Raw genomic sequence first — 20,308 nt, 5'->3', positions numbered from 1 at the left:
CCTTTCTCAGCTAGGATCATGTCTAAAGCCAGGCGATTTTGAATGGCCATCAGGGAGGTTGCAGCTGTTTGTTCTGCCAATCCTTCTATAGCATCACGAGTCAGGTTAGTCAAACGAAGAACATTGAAATGTACATAGTTAATACGATCAACATTCTTATTAGGAGTTACAGGGAACAAGGCACCAATTGTGGGCAAATTTTCAAATCCCACTTTGGTCCTTTGGACCTCCCTTTCCCAGGGCGCAGTCCCAGGCTAGACCCCGTTCCACTGAGGTCTCCGCCCAGGCTCCCCTGGATTGACAACTCAGCCTTCTGCTTCCCATTGTTTTCTTTTCAAAGACACAGAAGCACTACTCGCCTACTAACTCATTCGGTTTCGGCTTGTAGTGGCCTGACTGTACATTGAGCTGAGCGCGGCGGCCATCATCATGGTCTTACTGCCCTCCTGCGACCCGACCGGCCGGTGACCCAACTGCAGAGAAAATCACTGGGGCTGACCTGCCTTCTATTCCTGACTTATACATTTCCAGAGTGAGTAAAAGGGCAGGTAACATCACTGCAGACCCATCCCAGCCTGGACACAATCGTTGAGCATCTTACCAATATTATGTGTCTGCACCAGATGAGGCTGCAGTTTGTGGACCACCGTTGGAGGACAACATTTCTAGGACCCTTGTTTGTTGTGACAGCACCACCTCCCAAATTAGATTATTACAACAGTGTTTGACTTGCAGTTTCAAATGTGTATTACAACAAAATACTACTTCATGTCCAATTACGTACAGTTTGTTCAAGTTTTTTCCACCTAAAATAGTACTTTCTAATGAGCGAGTTGTGGTTTCAAAGGTTTAGCCATTGTTCTTTTTACTTATTTCTACATTTTTTTGCCAATGTCCGTGGGCTAGAAAAGCTAGCTCTTGTTTGGAGTAAACAAACGGTTGCCACGTTACCTGACTCAAAAGGGAGTTATTAAAATACAGGGGGCCTAGAACTGCAGTCCTGAAAATACAATCTCTTTGTCACTGTTAAGCTCTGCAAGCTACAATTATTTGTCAGGTTTCTTGCTTCAAATACAGTCAGAAAACTGAAAAGTAAATATATTTTTTATCAGTTCTTGGATCTTTTATTTTTTCGGGAGATAGATACATGTTAATTACTCAGCACCTAATAAAAAAACCTTGTATATGTGGGGCATATTAAGCAGGGATTTGAGCATCTTGCCACAGCAGATACCAAGAGTCAAACCAATAATATGTATGAGCAGCAGATGAGGCTCGGTTTTAGGGCCCCAGCTGTAGGACCGCATTTCTGGGACCCTTGTTTTGCTGTGACACCGCCTCCTACCCAATCTGATGCTTGCTAAAGTATTATGATTTTAAAGGTTTATTTCAACCAAGTAGCATTTTGTAATAAACAAGTTACGGTCTATACCACCCAAAATAATACTATTCTCTCAAGTACTTGGAATTATAAAGGTTTATTCAACCATAATAAAACTTTGCATCAAGCGAGTTATGCTTTGAAAGATTTATTACACTCAAGTATTACCATTTAAAGAACAAGTTATGATTTGAAAGGTTTATTCCTTCATAGTTTTGCCCAGTACGTGTGGGCTTGAAAAACATGTCTGTGGTGTAGAAGTGATTGCTGTTTTATTTGGCCCCAAAAAGAGTTAATAAAAAAAAAAAAAACAAGGGTCCTAGAAGTGGGGTCCTGAAAGTGCAGCAGACCAATGAGAGAAATGCTTGATTTTCCTGCATTCAGGTTCATTATTTTATGTATTTATTTGCAATTTATGGAGGGATTGTTTTAATTTATGTAAAGGAACACACAAAATTCAAGCACCATCACTAAAGTTTTTAACAGTTAAAAAAAAAGAAGTCCTTATGTTTGATGATGCTTTCTAACTATTGAGAGGGATGTCTGGATTTATTCTGGATTCATTCATATTAAGTCTTAAAAACAAACAAACAAACAAAAAACAGCTACACATGTGTGCTCTTTGCAAATTGGCGGCAATAATAAAAAAAAAAAGCCAGTGCACTGAGTCCACTTTGACACATATAACAGGAAGTGTGGGGTTTGACCGGGTCACCGCTGTATCAGCCCAGGATCAGGCGAAGGGAGGACCGGAGCGAACTCGCCGCGGCATGAGCGATCCCGATGCAGCCAGCGGCTCCACTCCGACCTGCACTTGACTTTAGACTCACTTGACTCTCTGCGGCTGCAAACATGTCTCGATTCGTCGGACGTCTCTTCGTGCTCGCTTCTCGACACGCGACAGCAAGATCTGCGGCGTTACCGAGGAGGATCACCCGTCCTGTATCCACGTCTCAAGGTACTGAGCTTTTGATGACTTCTTTTTTTTTTTCCTTCTTCTTCCTTCTGCTGCCACAGCGCTGTTTGCATATAGCTCCCTGCAGCTGCACCATGCTGCATGTTGAACAGGCCTATTGGGACCTCTTACTGTGTTTTTCAAGGCACTTTTTTTTGGTGCTTGTGCAAAAGAGCAGTGTGGTTAACAACAGAGGAGTTGGAATAAACTAAATTGTGATGTTTCTTGAGCTGGCAAGCTGGCAGGATGACTCAGAATCTGTCATTCATTGTTTTGTGTGCTGATTGGGGGGAAAAAATCCTATTATAAACAGATGGTTTGAATCAAAGCAATATTCTTGTGACAGTATTGTTTGCTGGATTGTTATATATGACTATGTGTTGAATGTAAATGCAAAAACTGTGGCCTCTAATCTGTGCAGGCCTGCAGTCTCTCACGCGATACAATAAGACCACAGACTGGCAAAAGAAGCTGACCCCGGAACAGTATGTTGTCACCAGAGAGAAAGGAACTGAGGAGGTGAGTCTGATGGATGAAAAATTACATGCTACACCCCAAGATCAACGTATTACAGTGTTCTGAATTAATAATTCATTTTATTTTAACCAGGAATCCCCTTGAAATTAAAATCTTTTTTTTAAGGGAGACCTGTGAGAGAAGGCACGCGGCAATAATCGAAAAGATTCTAAAGTCGAGCACACATTGGACAAAAGTCTGACACAAGAAAACAACCAAGAGTTGAGTTGAAGGTTGTTCCAGGAGCAAAACTGCGCAGTGATCTGTGTCAAACCAGCACTTATCTCAGTGTTCCAGACTGACATACATATTATCTCATGAACAACAGCACAGTCCCAGAAGGACTTTGATCATCGCTGTAATGTTGACCTGCATCAGGTTCAGGCGGCTCAGCAACAAACCTCTCGTATGTTATGAATTAACCCGTGCCTCAGATACATGAGTAAGCTTAAAACGCAGATATGTTTCTGCTTGTAGTAACAGGGCCGGTTTCTGTGTCGCACTCACAAAGTCACGAGCTTAATAATAAGAAACTCGTAGCGTGATTAAATCACCCTGACGCACAACTTTTGGGTTTGGTCTCCTGACATTGTGTGTTCATGTGGGTCTTTCTCAGCCTTTTAGTGGGATCTACCTGAACCACTACGAGATGGGGATGTACCACTGTGTCTGCTGCGATTCTCCACTCTTCAGGTAACAGTTTGAATCTAACCTCGTCCAGAATTATGGAATCACAGGAGTGCCATAAAAAAAAAAATCTGTTAAAAAAAATAAGGAAACAAATGTGTAAATAAAAAGAGGACTAAATAATAGAATAAATAAAAAAAATATGGAAATATAAAGGTAAATTTTGTATTTGCTTTTCCCTTTTCCCTTTGTTTTTTTCCTTTTTGTTTTTCCATTTTGTATTTTTTCAACAAGAATTTGTAACAATTGCTAAGTATGTGGAAGAAAATTTTCAGCCAGACTACATTTTAATTAGATAGAAGATGTCAGTGAAAGTTTTAGGTAAATATTTGCGCTGACCAATACAGACATTAATCCGGTTGTGTGGCACAATGTCTTTTCTGTTGAACACTTCTTCTTAATTCCTCCACAAATTCCACATTTATTTTTCCGCCTTTCTGCTACAAGGATGTTGAGTGGAGCGTCACATAAGAGGGTTTTGTGTTGGTCGCTTACATGAAAATAGTTGTTCCCTCCTCTCTTTATAGTTCAGAGGCTAAGTATGACTCTGGGACAGGCTGGCCGGCATTCAAAGAGGCTCATGGGACATGGGAGCGTGATGAAAGCCACGCCTCTGTCATCCGTCGCCCTGACAACAGCCTGGGTAGTGCCGGCACAGAGGTCCTTTGTAAAAATGTGAGTTTTTTTTCTGAGCTAAAAAGCCAAAGGTCAGTTTGTGAAGTGAAATTGTGCTTGTTAATATACCTTTTAGGTGTTTTTACAAAGGTTAAAAAAAATAAAAAAAGTATATATATATATTTAAAAAAAAATTTTTTTTTGACCAAGGGAGTTTATGATTTTAAATATGTGTCTCAATCATACTTTGTACAAATTTCAATCACAATCTTCCATAAGTACAGTCATAACTCTGGTCATTTTGGTTGGCTAATGACTTTTGTGCGTTTGTCACACAGTGCGATGCCCACCTCGGCCATGTGTTTGATGATGGACCCGACCCGACAGGTCAGCGGTTCTGCATCAACAGTGCAGCCCTCGTGTTCAAAGCCAGAGAAAACAACAAACCTAACAAGGATGAGTAGAACTGATGGACTTGCCTAAACCACTGAAACGATATTTTTTACCTGCAAGTGAATCACGCTCAGTGTCTTGTTGAGAAACAGTGGATGTATGCAGGACATGAGTAGATGATTCAGTCGCTATGCTCTCTTAATGAAAGTCACAAGTCCCTTGATTTTTTATTTTTTTTTTACTGTTGACTAATCTTTTGTAAGAACTAGAATGTCATTTGAAGGGAGTTGAATGAGAAGCTTTGTGTAGGACGTCCTGGATAACCACACATGTAAAAACATGTTTTTAATTACATTTTTATGTCTGTCACTTCTTTATATATCTGAAAAAATTCAAAAAATATGATCTAATGAGACCTGTTTTTCTGTTGGAACCACAGATTGCACAACACTTGAAGTTCCCCTGTGGCATTGCTGTTATTTGTGTTTTCTGGTTTGGAGCCACATGCACAGAGCCAGTGTTAGGAATCATGCATACATGACTGATAAGTTGTCAATAAATGTGCATTTTGTTTGTTCTCTGACTCAAACGGTGTGGTGAACTCACAGTAGTATTTATTAGGACTTGCTTCCTGTCGTTCAGGAGCACACATACCAACACTTCACTATGGCCACATCTCTACCGGTAATCCAAGTTAATGTTTAACGTAACGGGCCATCCTCTGTTTCACAGTTTGTCTCCCGCTCTCTGTTCGGAGATTGAGTAAAGCTGAGGGAGGATCAGTAGACTGCAGGACAAGGAACCCAACAGAAAACAGAGAATTTAGAATCAAAGAAAATTAAGAAAACTGGAGGCCGAGTAGTCCTACAGACCAAGAAGACAGAACCTTGAGTGTATTACTGTTCCTGCTAGAATGGCTGGATTGTGGCGTTGCATGCTGGCAGTGGTGCTGCTGATGCTTGTATGCCTGTGGGGTATCACTGAGGCCGTAGGGGGGGCGAGGAGTCGACCACGACCCCAAAGGCGACCTCATAAGAAGCCAAAGGTTGAGCCTATTGACCTGGCCCAACCCGCGCCGAGCATAGACATACAACAGGTAAGAAACTAGAGGAGTAAACTCTGTATGTGTTTGAGCTATCCGTTTTTAACCTCCATTTATAGCCACCATCAAGGCAATGCTGAGATTAAGATTCACAAAAAAGCTGCATCAGAGAGAGAAGAGCTCATTTTCATAAATCAGGACTGTTTCCAGGCAGCGGACTGCAGCTGCGCCACAGTAAACACTTCAGTGTGCCGTTACCTGACCTTTGCGCACTGACAGCTTGATTCTGTTTCTCGCTTGTTTGTACAGAAATGCAGTGATATCACATACGAATAGGACTGCAAGAGAATCAGTGGGAATCATAACAGAGGTGGATCACTCGAGTCCATATAAACACAATAGAAACACTTGAGGAGACCACGAGGGGCACTTTGCATCAGTGCTGCAATTTTTTAAAATCCATATCTTATATATGGGCACTCACATTATTGAGATTAAAGCGTTTAGGAGCTTTAACATGTTCACACAAGTGACAATTCAAAAAAAATAGCTTTGTGTTATTCAGAGCTTCAAACATACAGCTCTGTCTATGAGCTCTGTTGTAGAGTAGTGTGGGGGCTGGCAATAGAGGCTTGTGTAATTGTGTCAATATTGTGTTTGAGGCAATAATGGGATTTCTCAGTGAAACAGAAATTGAACAGGTAGTTGATGAAGTGGAAAGAAGGAATCCATTTCCCCAAAATGCCTCCTCAAGTTCTATACTATTCTCCATGAACAAATATTTTTAAAATCTTTGTTTTTCCTCCTTGTCCGTTTGCCTGACCCTGCTGGTATGCGCTGCAGATAACAGGGACGTGGTACCTCCTCAACACGGCCTCCAAATGCTCCCACCTGATCAATCATGGGACCAAAGTGGAGCCGACAGTCATGACCCTGACACGTCCCGCTGATTCTGTCCAAACACTGTCCGTTAGCACTAAAACACGACAGTAAGTACTAAACACCGTGCATGTAGCTCACTTCAGTACGCTGGTTCGTCAGCAGAGGGAGCAAATCCCTTCACTCGCTCACCTCGTGCTTCCTGGACATGTGGATGATTTCAGTTGTGTACTCTGAAAAACAGGATGAAGGAGGCAGAACAGTTAAATCCGTCAGCTTTCCCGTCATCATTTTTTGAAACGTTCTGGGGTCGAGCTGACCTGGCTCTCGCAGAAAGACTGGGAAAACAATACACAGTTTAAATAGAAAAAATGTGTGCCTTGTTGTTTTTCTTGGACATTCTGGGCAAACGCTCACTCTCATTTGAGGGCTATAACGATTTTATGAGTTATTTTCTCATGCAACATTAACCCTCTGAGGTCTGAGGGCATATTTTGGTTTTTGCAAATCTTTCTAAATTGACATTTTAAAGGCAACTGCATATAACAGCCTTTTATTTGATATTCAAATTTAAAAAAAAAAAAAAAAAGCGAGGCACCCTGTTGTCCTAGAGCACTTTATACAAAGATAATTTGGTTCTAAAGCTGAGACGTTGAAGTCTAATTTAAAAAATTCTTGTCTTGTGAAAATATACCTTAACTCACGTAAGACTGAGTGATATATAACTATTCTGGGGCTTGAAATAAGTTTACCAAAGTGTAAGGTTCATGAAAGCAGTTGCACATATGAATAGAAATGAATAATTATGTGATAAATATGTAAAATGAAAGTTGTTTTTTGAGTGAAAGTGTTGCTTGACACTTTATAGTTTTAAAGGTATCAAATCCAATTAAAGCCGCAAGCGGCATTTGACGATTCCTCGCCCTACGCTTGTCGGCCTTCGCGCACGTCGGGGTGTGGCGCAAACGTGCTCCGGGCACTGATCTGGTGTGTCAAGTTTGGGGCAGATTGAAGCACGTGCGGCCTAGTTAGTTAGTTATGAGCCACTTCCTGTTCAGTGGTGAGCCGCGGCGGCGTGCGTGTAGGCCGTGGTGGAAACGCGGTCTAGCTGAGACTCAGAGCACGCGCGTAAAATTTCAGGCCGATCGGACCACACACGGGCCAGTTACACAGCACGTCTCTTATTCTGGCATTTTAAGGCATTGTGGCCACGCCCCCCAGGTGACATTGTGAGTGAGAGTGGTCATATGGCTGTGATGAGGGTGAGAGTGTAATGCAACATGTGAAGTTTGAGAGCAATTGGAGCATGTATTGGCTATTTACACTTCACTTCCTGTTAAATGGCGAGCCAAGGCAGCGTGCATGGCATGGCATGCTGGCAACGCCCTGTGGCTGAGACTCAGAGCACGCCTGTAAAATTTCAGGCCGATCGGAGCACACACAGGCCAGTTACACAGCACGTCTCATATTCTGGTGTTTTATGGCGTTGTGGCCAAATTGCGAGGGTCGCCATTTCCACGGCATCAGACTTTTGCAGACTGTTTTGCTAACGTTGAACCACCACCTCCTGTACTTTGTGCTGGCCAAATTTCAGGTGTGTACGACCTTCCCTGTAGGAGGAGATAGATTTGGAAAATGGGCAAAAATGGCCAAAAGTCAGCCAAATTCGGCAACATTGTCAGCGTGTTTTTTTCAAAATGGCGGACTTCCTGTTGGGTTTAGGACTTGGTGCTGATTGACTTTTTTGTGCGTCCTGACCTGCTACACATGCCCACCAAATCTTGTCGGTGTAGGTGAAACGACCATCCGACAAGAGTCAATTGAATGCAAAAAACACTGCGAAAATGTCCAAACCGGGCCTCATCTGTGGAGCGTTTTAGTAACTTTTTATCACCACCTCCTGTAGTTTATTCTGGCCAAAATTCAGGTATGTATCTGGCCTGTCGAGTTTCACGCAGATCGGAGCAGGTGTGACCTAGTTACGAGCCACTTCCTGTTTAGTGGTGAGGTGCGGCGGCGTACATGTTGGCCGTGGTGGAAATGCGCTCTGGCTGAGACTCGGAGGACGCGTGCAGAGTTTCAGGCCAATCGGCGCAAACACAAGCCAGTTACACAGCACGTCTCGTATTCTGGTGTTTTATGGCGTTATGGCCAAATTCAGGGGGTCGCCATTTCGATGCACCCTTTGGGTGCTTGGACCCTAATAATCACAAGGGTTTCAATAGGGTCCTTGCACTGGTGTGCTCGGACCCTAATTAACGCCGCAAGCGGCGATGGACGGGTCCTCGCCCTAAGCTTGTCGGCCTTTGCGCACGGCGGGGTGTGGTGAAAATGTGCTCCGGACGGGACTCTGATCTGGCCTGTCGAGTTTCAGGCAGATCGGAGCAAGTGTGACCTAGTTACGAGCCACTTCCTGTTTAGTGGTGAGGTGCGGCAGCGTACATGTTGGCCGTGGTGGAAATGCGCTCTGGCTAAGACTTGGAGCACACGTGTAAAGTTGGAGGCTGATCGGAGCACAGACACAGCACGTCTCGTATTCTGGTGTTTTATGGCGTTGTGGCCAAATTCAGGGGGGCGCCATTTCCACGCCGTCACACTTGTGCGGACCGTTTTACTAACGTGTAATCAGTACCTTCTGTAGTTTGTGCTGGCACACTTTTAGGTGTGTATGACCTTCCCTGTAGGAGGAAATCAAAATTGCCAAAAGTGTCACCTACTTTTTTTAAAATGGCGGACTTCCTGTTGGGTTTAGGCCTTGTCCCCAATTGACTTTTTTGTGCGTCCTGACCTGCTACACATGCCCAGCAAATCTTGTAGCTGCAGGTGAAACAGCCCACTCAATTGAATGCCAAAAACACAGCGAAAATGGACAACATGACCAAATTTCAGGTGTGTACGATGTACCGCCGAGGAGGAGATAGATTTTGAAAATGGCCATTTTTGAGCGAAAATGGCTCGACATGCTCGCTGTTGTTCCAACATGGTGGATTTCCTGTTGGGTTTACAGAAACATGCTGATGGACTTTTTTTGTGTCACGAGTTGTTCCATATGTGTGGCGAATTTCGTAGTTCTACAGTAGGTGAAACGTAGCCCCGATGGGACTCTGTTGAAATATTGTAGGGAGCGCAGTTGAGCCGTGTTGCATTTTAGAGCTTGCATGGTGATTTTGGTGAGTTTTTGACTATGTTTAGTGCCTCAAAAATGCATCTCTTTCTCATGAATAATAATAATAAAAACCTGAGCAGTTGCAATAGGGTCGTCGCACCCTTTTGGGTGCTCGGACCCTAATAATCACAATGGTTCCAATAGGGTCCTTGCACTGGTGTGCTCAGACCCTAATTAACCCTGCAACTGTCTAGAAAACTCTTCTCTTCTCTTCTCTTCTCTTCTCTTCTCTTCTCTTCTCTTCTCTTCTCTTCTCTTCTCTTCTCTTCTCAGTAATCACCAGTGTTGGGAGATATTACAAGTCTACCATTTAACTTCCACCCCAGGACGACTAACGCTTAAAGGTCAGCTCTTCTCTTTCACCATCTTACTGACGTTTCTAAACCACAGTACAACACAGCGCATTCCTTTACGTGACCTCTTTGTTGTTTCCACCAGGAGCTCGCCCTGAGTTGAACATAGATATAGTGATCGGGGAGACGGACTACACCTCCTACGCGATTATGTACTACCAGAAACACGGCAAGATGACACTGAAGCTCTACGGTGGGCTCTATGTTTGGTACTTTACGTCTAACAGCCAGATTGTGGCGCTGTATTCTTTATGTATTCTGTACGTTGTGTTGTGTATGCAGGCAGATCTGTAGACAACCTATCAGAGCCGATGTTGACCAAGTTTGAAGAGCTTGCTGAAAAACAGGGTTTTAGCCTGGCCTACCTGTTCCCCTTCCCCACCTACAGTACGTTTCTATCCACCTGAAAAGCACATCAGAATATCAATGTCAGCAATACTTAACGGAATCTAGCATGGCTGGATCTCCAGTAATCAGCATTCTGTCAAGAATTTTCAAAATAGAATAAGAAACTAACTGTGTGCTAATTGCTTTTCCTTTCTAGGTCATTGTGGCGCTGTGGACCGGGATCATATAATCAGTAAGCTGACTCAAATATTACGTTAAAAATGATCGGGGCAGAGGTGAATGGAGAGGGTGACAAATTCATTTTTAGTCCCCATTATATGCAAAACATATGTACACTTTCAAACAAGAAGGATTTTTTTTGTAGGTCAGAGAACTTCAACTGATGTCCAGGTTCTATAGCTGTCAGTTGCAGGTTTAATGTACAGCGTATTAAGTATTTTCACGTGTCGCTGCACACTGCAGTTCTTTGAGAATCGTCTCCAGGCTCTGTACTGCTCCAGACTTATTTAAAGAAATTCACCCTGTACAGTGCGACTGCTAGAAGCTGCGCTGGTTCAGTGCATTACATGTCGATCATCATTTCACCTTAAGCCACAGTTCTGGTGTGGGCCTGTCATTGTACTTCTTTGTCATTTATAGCTTTAGAAAGAAACAGTCTTTCTTCTCTCTTTGTGTTACATGGTTCTTATGTTCTTTATTGAGTTTTCTAAGATGTTCAATGTGCAGCAATGAAAAAGTGTTGTGCACTAATTAGGTCATTAAGAATGCCAGATTGAAGCACATTTATTGCTTTCCTCGGGTTCATTCGTTATAGATTAAAACATGTGACTCGGAACTATGTAGCTTTAAAAAAGGCTGTTAACAGTAGAGAACAAGATTGTTTACACAAAATAATGTCCAGTATTATCACATTTAATAATATACCCGTCACACTTGCCATTTTATAATTTTTGCTTTTATTTTCGATATTACACCGTTAATAATATTTCACTCACACATACAAGTCCTTAACTATTATTGGAGTATTTAAAATGCAGGTAATGGAGCTTCTTTTTCACTGAACGATCTGAACACTTCTTATGCTTACTCTGACAAAGAAATTATTTTTCAAAGTAAAAGCCCCTAGTTAGCGTTAAAAAAGGTTAACATGATGCATTGAGGTACAGTACTATATAAAAATAAAAGTTCTGACATGTTACAAAAGGCTTGCCAGGGGCTGTGACATACAATATGCTGGCTTTTCAAAATAAACACACCACCTCATGACTTCCCCCTGCACTTCAGTGTCAAAACAAAATCTCTCTGATGTCCAAAGGAGCATACCAGATGCTACTTCTTTCTGTCTCTTTCTCACACACTTAAATGATGGACAAACCATCTGTATGATTAGGTTCACTTTCAAAATAAGAGTCCATACCGAGCAGCAAAGGTTAGTGAGCAGCTCTGTTTCAGCGCCCACCAACAACACTTTATTTACAAGTAGTTGATAAGATTTTGTGAAGTATTCTACATTTTTAAAGTAAAAACTCAGAGATGTTAAAAGGATCTGATCAGGGTTTGTGATGTATACTGCCTTTTAAAATGTACATAAATAAATTATATTCTTTGTATAAATTTAGCAGGACATATTAACCAGCAGCAGTTCTAGTTTGATTTAATAAGCTATAAGATGTTGTTGTTTAAGTACAGACAGGATTTTGGTTTTTGGAATATCAAAAATGGATTCCTTTATTAGTTAGTGATGTTATGAAAGCTGTCTGGTACAATAAAGAATGTGCAATCAAAGTGGAAGATCAGAGTTGACAGTTTTAAAATATAGCATTTTTAATTCAAATTAAAGGTGGAGTATGCACTTCTAATCTGATAGCTCTGATCTACATAATGAGTATTCCAACATGCCCTGTTGCATGTTTGTGCAGAGCACAGAGGGATGGGAAAGGGGAGGGGAGGTGGAAGGAAAAGGGGGTGATGGGAGTGAGACGGATATTTTATCTAGCACATGCTAAATATCAGGAATCATCTCCAGAATCGCAGACTGCACCTTTAATGAGAAGCGCTTTTAGTGATAAAGCACAGTTGAAATATGGTGCTTACTGAGTTTAAGCTAAAGCTCCGGCCTGGTTTCTAAAACTGTGACTTGGGGTCATGAGATTCCTTGCAAAATGGGAAACACCTAATGGACTTATGGGACCTTCACCCTGATCTCCATGTAATAATGGGTCACAGCTTCACAACACTTTAACAAAATGTGAGGTGGCACGTTTGCAGCTGTGCATTTACAAGCAACATCCTACTATTTATTTGATGAAAATGTGATTGGAAAGCAGTACATCCCATGAGGAGAGAGAGGCAATAAACCATCCCTAGCATTTGTCCCCACAGGCTGTGCATGTGATCAACTCATCTTGTGATACAAGCAGTTTTAGAAATTTGTCAACAACACGTTATCCAGCTCTCACACCCTGCTGAAAACTTCAGAGCAGCTTGCATGCAATTTAACCTGTCAACACTCCTTGTTTTGCAGACTGTGTTCCCACATGTTGAAGAGGTGGAGCTGCACAATGGACCACAAAGAGAAAATTGTTGAAAGAATGAACCAGTGCATTGAAAATGTGAAAAAAAACTTTAAATTGTACGGGTTACAGAAAAATAAAACGATAGCATGAAATATAATTATTGTCAAATGCTCTCAGCTTTAAAGAAATTCAACGTCTCCTTGCATGCCATCAGCTAATTCTGTGGGGATGTCATTATCATGTTAGCTGCATCCTAACTTAAGATCCCGAGATATAATATATAGAGTGTGTGACTGTATGCTCGCCTCTGAGGACACAAAAAGAGAGTTGGGGGTTGTGGCTTGAGAAAATAAGACACAGATGTGAAGCACAAACGGGGTTGAGAGAGTTTGGTTACAAAACTAGGTTACCAAATGCACTCCTTTACAGCTTCCCCCTTCGCTCCACCCAGCACGTGTGTGTTTGTGTGTATGTGTGTGTGTTACATAACCAGCTGATTGCAAGCCGGTGCCTGTCTAGTCTCCCAACAAAGGGAGCTTTGCAGAATTCACTGCTAATCAGCACTTAATGTATTAGGCATTGTGAATTATACAAAGTGTCCTACAATGTAATGGATTAGAGGGAGTTACTTTCTCATAAAGCAGAGATCAATGCAACATTTAATGTCAAACAAGAGGATGTGGTTCATTCAACTCTCCGTGCTCGGTCAGTTGTTATAAAACTGAGAAGATTCCTCCTAAAATTTGAATGCTTCATGAGTTTTATAACTAATTGCGCTCAAAAAGAAAAGTGATCTGAGTGAGTGAGTGCAAAGAGCGATCAGGTTGCTGTATGAAACTCTGGTTATTTATCACAAATAGTGAACCTAATTTTCACAGTGGAGTCTTTAAATATCACTGCTGCAGAGCTCCTGGCTGTACATTAAATTTTCACTACAATCGTTTAGTTATCCAGCAAACTGTGACATGCTTTGATTTCTTATTCAGATGCAGTTTATTGGCTCCCAGATGGGCTCCTGGAAATTTACAAAAGTCCTCCTGATCTCTTGTTTCTGGCACGTTTTGCGGGGCTTCCATGTGCCATATGGTGAAGGCATTTGCCCTCTTACCAAACAGGTGTTTTGATAGGCCGGTCATGCCTGAACGTTTGTGATGGAGGGAGGGAAGGGGAGGGGTGCTAAAAGAACCCCATTATGCACCAACTCTCCCCCCCCTCCCCTCTTACCCTCACCTCCCCTCCTCACCTTCTCCATCCACACGTGCCAGTTGTGTAACAGCAGTGATTCGCAGGCAACTGGGTGAAGGCCAGAGAGTTTTTGTAATGCAGAAGCGGCAGGAGGGAGGGAGGAGACAGAGGAGGGAGGAGGCGATGGGGCAGCAGCATATAAGAAGCCTCCACTGGTCGTACCGTGTTACACTGTCCTGATACTTCTCATCTGAAGCTCAGAGCATACAAAGAAGAAGCCATGAGGAACGCACTGCTGAGGATGCTGGCTGCCTTGATGTGCACGCTGGCCGTCTTTGCAGATGTCATGCCTGTGAAAGACTTCAACCTGGAGAAGGTAAGAAAAACATTTAATTCAACTGGAAAAAAGTTGAAGAAAGAGTTATTAGCTTGATATGTTGAATGCAATCATGTAACCTTAAGGAATATTAAAAATATAAGGGATGCTGTGAATGTGCAGTTTGGGTAACTTCTCCATTACTATTCATTGATTGATTGAGTGAGGAGAATACTCATCATCCCCCTTCTGTCTTTCTTTCAGATGACAGGCAAGTGGTACATGGTTGGCTTTGCTACCAATGCTCAGTGGTTTGTGAGCCACAAGGCGTTGATGAAGTCGGGCGTTGCTCAGTTGGCGCCAACTGAAGGAGGAGACCTGGACCTCTCCTACTCCAACCTGAAGTAAGTGATTGCTATTAAACTAAAACATCCTTGTGATTGTTTTTCAAAATAAACTGACCCTGGTTTCTCTCTCTGTTTTTCCAGTGCTGATGGTACCTGCTGGAGAATGACTCACCTGGCGAGGAAAACTGACACTCCTGGACGCTTCACCTTCCACAGCCCGGGTGAGTGGAGAGCGAACAAAACACTGAGACACACAGGAGAGATGTAAAAAGAGAGAAATCTAACAGCATGACTTTGGTGTATTTCTGCATTCCTCAGTTTGGAACAATGACAACGACATGCGCATTGTCGAGGTTGTGTACGATGACTATGCTCTGGTCCACACCATCAAGACAAAGAACGAAGTGTCTGAGGTGCTCAACAAGCTTTACAGTAAGTTCTGCTCATTAGCATCACAGCAGCCTTCTGGGAAATCGTTTTACATTTGGTGTTTGGTACACTCGGAATTTGGCGAATGCTTAAGAACCTACACTGTGTTCGCAGGCCGTACTCCTGAGGTCAGCGATGTCCTGAAGCAGAAGTTCACCCAGTTCTCTTTGGACACTGGCATCCTGTCTGACAACATTGTAATCCTGCCCAAGAACGGTATGTTATGAACACGGAAAAATCCACCTCTTATCATAGATGCACTGTGATTGATTGTGTTTCAAACCTTTCCCTCACCTACTTCCTCGTATGTGTTGTTACAGCTGAGTGCCCCGCATCCTAAAGTGCCCCCATCCCGCATCCTCCGCCCTTCATCTCGCCGTCTTGCAAGTGCCAGGCTTTCATGTCATGGGGAGTCTCGTCGCCTTCCTCACTGTGATGTCTGCAGCATCACTAAGCTACACTAGGGGCAATGAAACTCAAGCATTTTCACTCTAATCCCCCCCCGCTACATACCAAAGCCCAGCCCTGATCCTGGTTCAGATTTCATGCATCTCCAACTTCTGCATTAACTGTGGCATTAGAGTGGAATGATAAAGGGCTAATTGTGAGAAAAAATGAAAGGCAAAAATAAGAATGTATAAGCTGTCGGTGTGTTTTGTAACTGCTGTTTTCTTTTGTAGTGTTTTTTTTCTTTTATTGAAATGAACTCAAAGCCAATAAAACTATTAAAACAATGTTTGTGGGCTCAGCGTAATTCTTTTTGTGGTCAGAAATTCAAGTGGAAGTCACATCAGGACTATTTGTGTTGCATACTGCCCCCTATTGGCTGATTAACTGTTTAAAACTACAGCTTATGCTACATTCTACATTATAAGGTGCATAGTGTTTATCAGAAAGTTTAGCGATGAGCTGCAATTATACACATATGTGGTTGCAGCACATATGGTTTAGATTAGGAGTTGATAGGGGGATTATAATGAAGTGTAGTCATACAAACTAATAACAGGGTGGCCTAATAATAATACAAAAAAATATAGATATATACAGTGCTTAGGTTTATTAGACCACCACCCATTTATACCACAGCTGCTCTAAATTAACAGCACTGGTAATTACCAAAATCATTTTTAATGTTTCTGTAGTGGTCAATACACCAGTATGTAGAAGCTCTTTAATCAAAATGACATTTTTAATGCTAAATTATAGTTATCCATTTACCATTTTACAAAAAAAAAACACAGAAGAAAATAGTAAAGCACATTATTATTACTTGATTATGATGTCAAATTATACTTATGTACTTGCATTCCTGAACAGAAAAATGAGTTTTAGTGGTTAAATGTTGCCCTTCATTCATGTCTGACTTCTCAGAGAAGCCCAGTGAGCCGGCTCAAATTTTAAAAAAGGGTTATAAATGAAGGTCAATTCAGTTTGAAATTCCCCAATTCCTATTCAAAATGCTAAAACGTGAGAGCTGAGTGTGCATTAAAGTACTTCATGATGCTGGATGGTATATACATACATGCATACATACATACATACATACATACATGTATGTGTGTGTGTGTATACAGTGCTTAAAAAGTTAGACAGGTGGTCTAATAAAGTTGGTATATATATAAATTTGTATGTCACACAATAATGCTTGTATGCTGAATCAAGGATTTCACTGTCTTGAGGACTTGTCTATAAAAGCTGCTTTATTTTGTATACCTTTTTAATCTTTTATTTTGTTGTGTATTTGACTTGGTTCCACACATTTATGTTTTATTGATTTGTAAGTGTACTTACTGCTAATTCCGTAAAGCCTGTTGTCTCCTGGTTGTTCTTAGACTGGTCATCACACTGCACCACACAATTGTTCTTCCTAATGGACCTGCACCACATTTCCACAAGAGGGCAGTATGTAATAAATGAAGCAAAAACTGACAATAATTTCAGTTATTTCAACCATAATTGCAGCCTAAGTGACCCAGTTCAGTGAATCAGTGTAGCTGTGATGAATTCCCACTGACTCAGTGTCCTCCTTTCTCTCTCCTCAGCCTCTCCAACTCTCTTTCCCTGGATGTATCTTAGACTCATTCTTCAAAATAATTCATTTCCTGCACCTCTGCTCTTCCTAATTATGATTTTCTTTTTAATTTTATGGCATATTCATTGAAATCGGGTAAATGAAAGCAAAGAGAATCACGATTATATGGTTAAATAGCAGCGATGTTCCATGACAATGTTACAGCCTTTTCTGTGACATGTATGTTAAAGTGGTGCGTAGAAAAAGACTGATAATAAAGATCAAACACTCTTTATTGAACTCAATAGAACCGAAAGCAAAACATATGGGTTATGGTTTTGTCTGTCGGTGCTGATAATCCATTATAATCTTTGTTAGGTTCAAACCGCATATCAAGGGTGTGTGTGTGTGCATGTTTATGTGTAGTCTGAGGAGTTAAATTAACAAAAAAAAAAGAATGCAAGTAGAGTCACTTATTTGCCTGAAAAGGTGTGAGAACAGAGTAAATCTTGTTTGAGGCCTCAGTAGAAGGCAGGCTGATCACCAGCTACCCTAATGTCTGATAAAGTGATCTACAGGTAACACTTAACCCCCGAGGTGATGATGATGATGTACAAATCCTTCATGGAAGAGTGCGATAGGAGCAATTTGACCAAACAGATATAGAAAAAAAAAAGCAAAATTCACAACAAAATAACAAAGTTGGCAGCTGGTTGAAACTGTAACACACTGTACTGTAAATGTCATGGTAAGGTAAACATGTAGGTAAACAATAACTGACAGGAAACAAAAAAAAAACATGGTTAGAACTTGCACATCTTTTGAATGCATGTTGGACAACAGTGGCACTGTAGCGTGAAGCTCAGTTCACAAAGCAGCCGCCTCCTCATTCTCTTCTTTGCTCATGTAATTGAACAAAACAGCCTTGACCCGTCGCTTTATCGGACACGTGCGTCACAAAGGGGAGATGTAAACATGGTGCAGCTCTCCCATGCGTCGGCGAAGCTGCTCCCGCCGCAAAAGCAGCCGCGCTCGCTAAAGTCTGCCTTCTTTAAGATTTGAGAGATTCTGAATTCAAAATCAAGCTTCGATCGTGATTCGTGGCCAATCGAACGCAGCACCATTTAAAACCAGGAAACGTAAAAACACCTGAAAACTTGGAGAATTCCATGCAGCAGCGGTCAAGTTTCTGTCGTAAGTTTGTGCTAAGTAGTGCGAGGCAAGGCGAAAACGGCTCAACACCCTGAAGGCACAATGGATTAAGAAGCCAATTATCATCTTAACCTCGTCCCAGGTATTGTTCAGATATTAACCGATTTTTATTTATTCTTTTGTTTCATGCTACTTCAGCCGCCTAATGCATGGAGTTTAGCGCGTCAATAGAACTCATCAAGTCAAGTTGTTCGATCTCGTCTCGTCTCTTCTGGCACTTGTTTTGTCCAATATTCGACCCTCACACATGGATGCATGCAACCTACAGCCCAACGTCAGTCTGAGATGGAACGCAAAATAAAAACCTCGCGAACTCGAACATTAAATGCAAAAAAAAAAAATCTGACGTAAGACTCAAGTGTTTGGCAAAGAAACAAACCGACAAGTCTGAATGAGTAAAGGCTCACTGGTTTCACCCATTCCGAATTCAAAGAAAGCTGCCGCGATGAGCCGAACCAACCATGGAGTGTCATGATTTCCCATCATGCTCTGAGAAACCCCTCTCTGCCCTTCCACAGAAAGGAATGTCCCATACAATCGAATGTCATAGGATTTCAACATAAAACTCTATATTTCACACATATATAATGCAATGGACAGACGTATGATATCGCTGTAATAGAGATATGAAACTTCTCATCAGTGTTTATGTAATTGGACTCTGAATAAATCTTTTGAGAAAAAGAGAAAAATAACACAAAATACTGTATTTACAAAGTGACTTTTGGCATCCATATTCAGCTCTATATTACCATAATATAAGTGGCACGTCAATTGATATGAGTGTTGACAGACTGGTGCATCCACAGCTTGAAAAATAACGAAAGGGTTTGGCATGTTGATTTGATCATTTTTGATATAAGATTTTTGTTAAAATATAAAATCAAAACGCAACAGGGACTGGCAATAAATCTTTGCTATCACACGACCCAGTAAGTATAATTATTTGTCATATACAGTATTCAAAGGACTCCTGAAAACTCCCAAGCACGATACAAAGAAGGACAAGCCGGTTAGTATATACATGTACAGTCTTTTATAGCTGTGCTCTGCAGAATTAGTGTCCCTCTTCTTTTTTCTAATACTCTGTATATATATATATAAAAAAAACCCAAAACAAACAAACGAACGAAAAAAAGATTTCTGTACACGTCTTTCCCACATCCCCGCCTTCTCTCGGAGATTATTGTCCTATTAGAGTAGCCAATCCTCCATCTCTCCTGTGATTAGTCATTTAATTAAACCCTCTCCATCTCTGTGGCAACTGATGGTCTAACAAATCGCTTCCTCTCCCAGAGTTCCATCACCGGCCGTTAGATGAACCACTCCTTCTTTGATTCGTCGATGGTCTCCGGGTTGTCGGTGCCGATGATGGCCGTGTCCGCTGATTCTGCGGCGGATTCCCCGCTGCCCTTGGCCTCGTTGGTGTGGTAGGTGCCTTTGTGACGGAACATGTAGCGGATCAGGAACACCAGAGTACATAAGATGGTGAAGATCACCACCGCAATGATACCTGCAGGACAGACACACATCAGGGATGTTTGAGTCACTGCTACTGCCTGCCTGTAGTTTATTCTGGCATCTTAAAAACAGCACCAGAGTGAGTGAGTTTGTGTCCAAGCAAGATTTAGAAAAACTCATTCATGCATTTTATTACTTGAACCACTTTAATAGAGTAATTGCTGGCCTCTAATGGGACTGATTATTTGCAACTCATTCTCAAAACGCTGCGGCTAAAATACTCACAAGCACCAATAAGACAGAACACTCTGATTCTTAGTTCCCTACACTGGCTTCCAGTGAAACATAAAATTCAATTCAAGGCTCTGCTTATTGTCCATAAGTGTCTGAATGGTTTGGGCCCAAAATATATCAGAGATATGTATTCTGACGACAAGCCTGAGAGATCTTTCCAGAGTTCAGACCAGACACAGTGAAATGGTGTCAAGTCATTTCA

General features: G+C 41.7%; 4 protein-coding genes across 4 annotated transcripts in view; 3 read left to right on the top strand and 1 right to left on the bottom strand.

The window, feature by feature from the left end:
• The first annotated feature begins 2,192 nt into the window (after positions 1 to 2,192).
• msrb2 (methionine sulfoxide reductase B2) lies at positions 2,193 to 5,136 on the top strand. Its single transcript, XM_008301370.1, has 5 exons — positions 2,193 to 2,339; positions 2,758 to 2,855; positions 3,469 to 3,545; positions 4,067 to 4,214; positions 4,493 to 5,136. The coding sequence occupies exons 1-5, from the start codon at positions 2,234 to 2,236 to the stop codon at positions 4,616 to 4,618; spliced, it is 555 nt and encodes a 184-aa protein (XP_008299592.1). The 5' UTR covers positions 2,193 to 2,233; the 3' UTR covers positions 4,619 to 5,136.
• A 181-nt stretch (positions 5,137 to 5,317) lies between these two features.
• Positions 5,318 to 13,008, top strand: c8g (complement component 8, gamma polypeptide). The gene is made up of 7 exons (XM_008301371.1): positions 5,318 to 5,643; positions 6,433 to 6,578; positions 9,908 to 9,978; positions 10,073 to 10,180; positions 10,270 to 10,374; positions 10,532 to 10,567; positions 12,860 to 13,008. Exons 1-7 carry the CDS (start codon positions 5,461 to 5,463, stop codon positions 12,877 to 12,879), a joined length of 669 nt encoding a protein of 222 aa, XP_008299593.1. The 5' UTR covers positions 5,318 to 5,460; the 3' UTR covers positions 12,880 to 13,008.
• A 1,227-nt stretch (positions 13,009 to 14,235) lies between these two features.
• Positions 14,236 to 15,863, top strand: LOC103371891 (lipocalin-like). The gene is made up of 6 exons (XM_008301368.1): positions 14,236 to 14,412; positions 14,617 to 14,756; positions 14,841 to 14,920; positions 15,018 to 15,131; positions 15,243 to 15,344; positions 15,449 to 15,863. The coding sequence occupies exons 1-6, from the start codon at positions 14,317 to 14,319 to the stop codon at positions 15,466 to 15,468; spliced, it is 552 nt and encodes a 183-aa protein (XP_008299590.1). The 5' UTR covers positions 14,236 to 14,316; the 3' UTR covers positions 15,469 to 15,863.
• Positions 15,864 to 17,414: 1,551 nt separating this feature from the next.
• The window catches only part of LOC103371899 (contactin-associated protein-like 2), a gene marked incomplete at its 5' end in the record, with an annotated part of 49,544 nt that continues 46,650 nt past the window's right edge, over positions 17,415 to 20,308 (bottom strand). Inside the window, one exon of the mRNA XM_008301375.1 lies at positions 17,415 to 19,864. Within this exon, the coding sequence (XP_008299597.1) occupies positions 19,665 to 19,864 (200 nt within the window). The remainder of the gene's footprint in view (positions 19,865 to 20,308) is intronic.

The sequence above is a fragment of the Stegastes partitus genome, unplaced genomic scaffold (genome assembly GCF_000690725.1).
Source record: "Stegastes partitus isolate 25-593 unplaced genomic scaffold, Stegastes_partitus-1.0.2 Scaffold1667, whole genome shotgun sequence".
Classification (NCBI taxonomy): domain Eukaryota; kingdom Metazoa; phylum Chordata; class Actinopteri; family Pomacentridae; genus Stegastes; species Stegastes partitus.
This window is presented reverse-complemented; position numbering and strand designations above follow the sequence as displayed.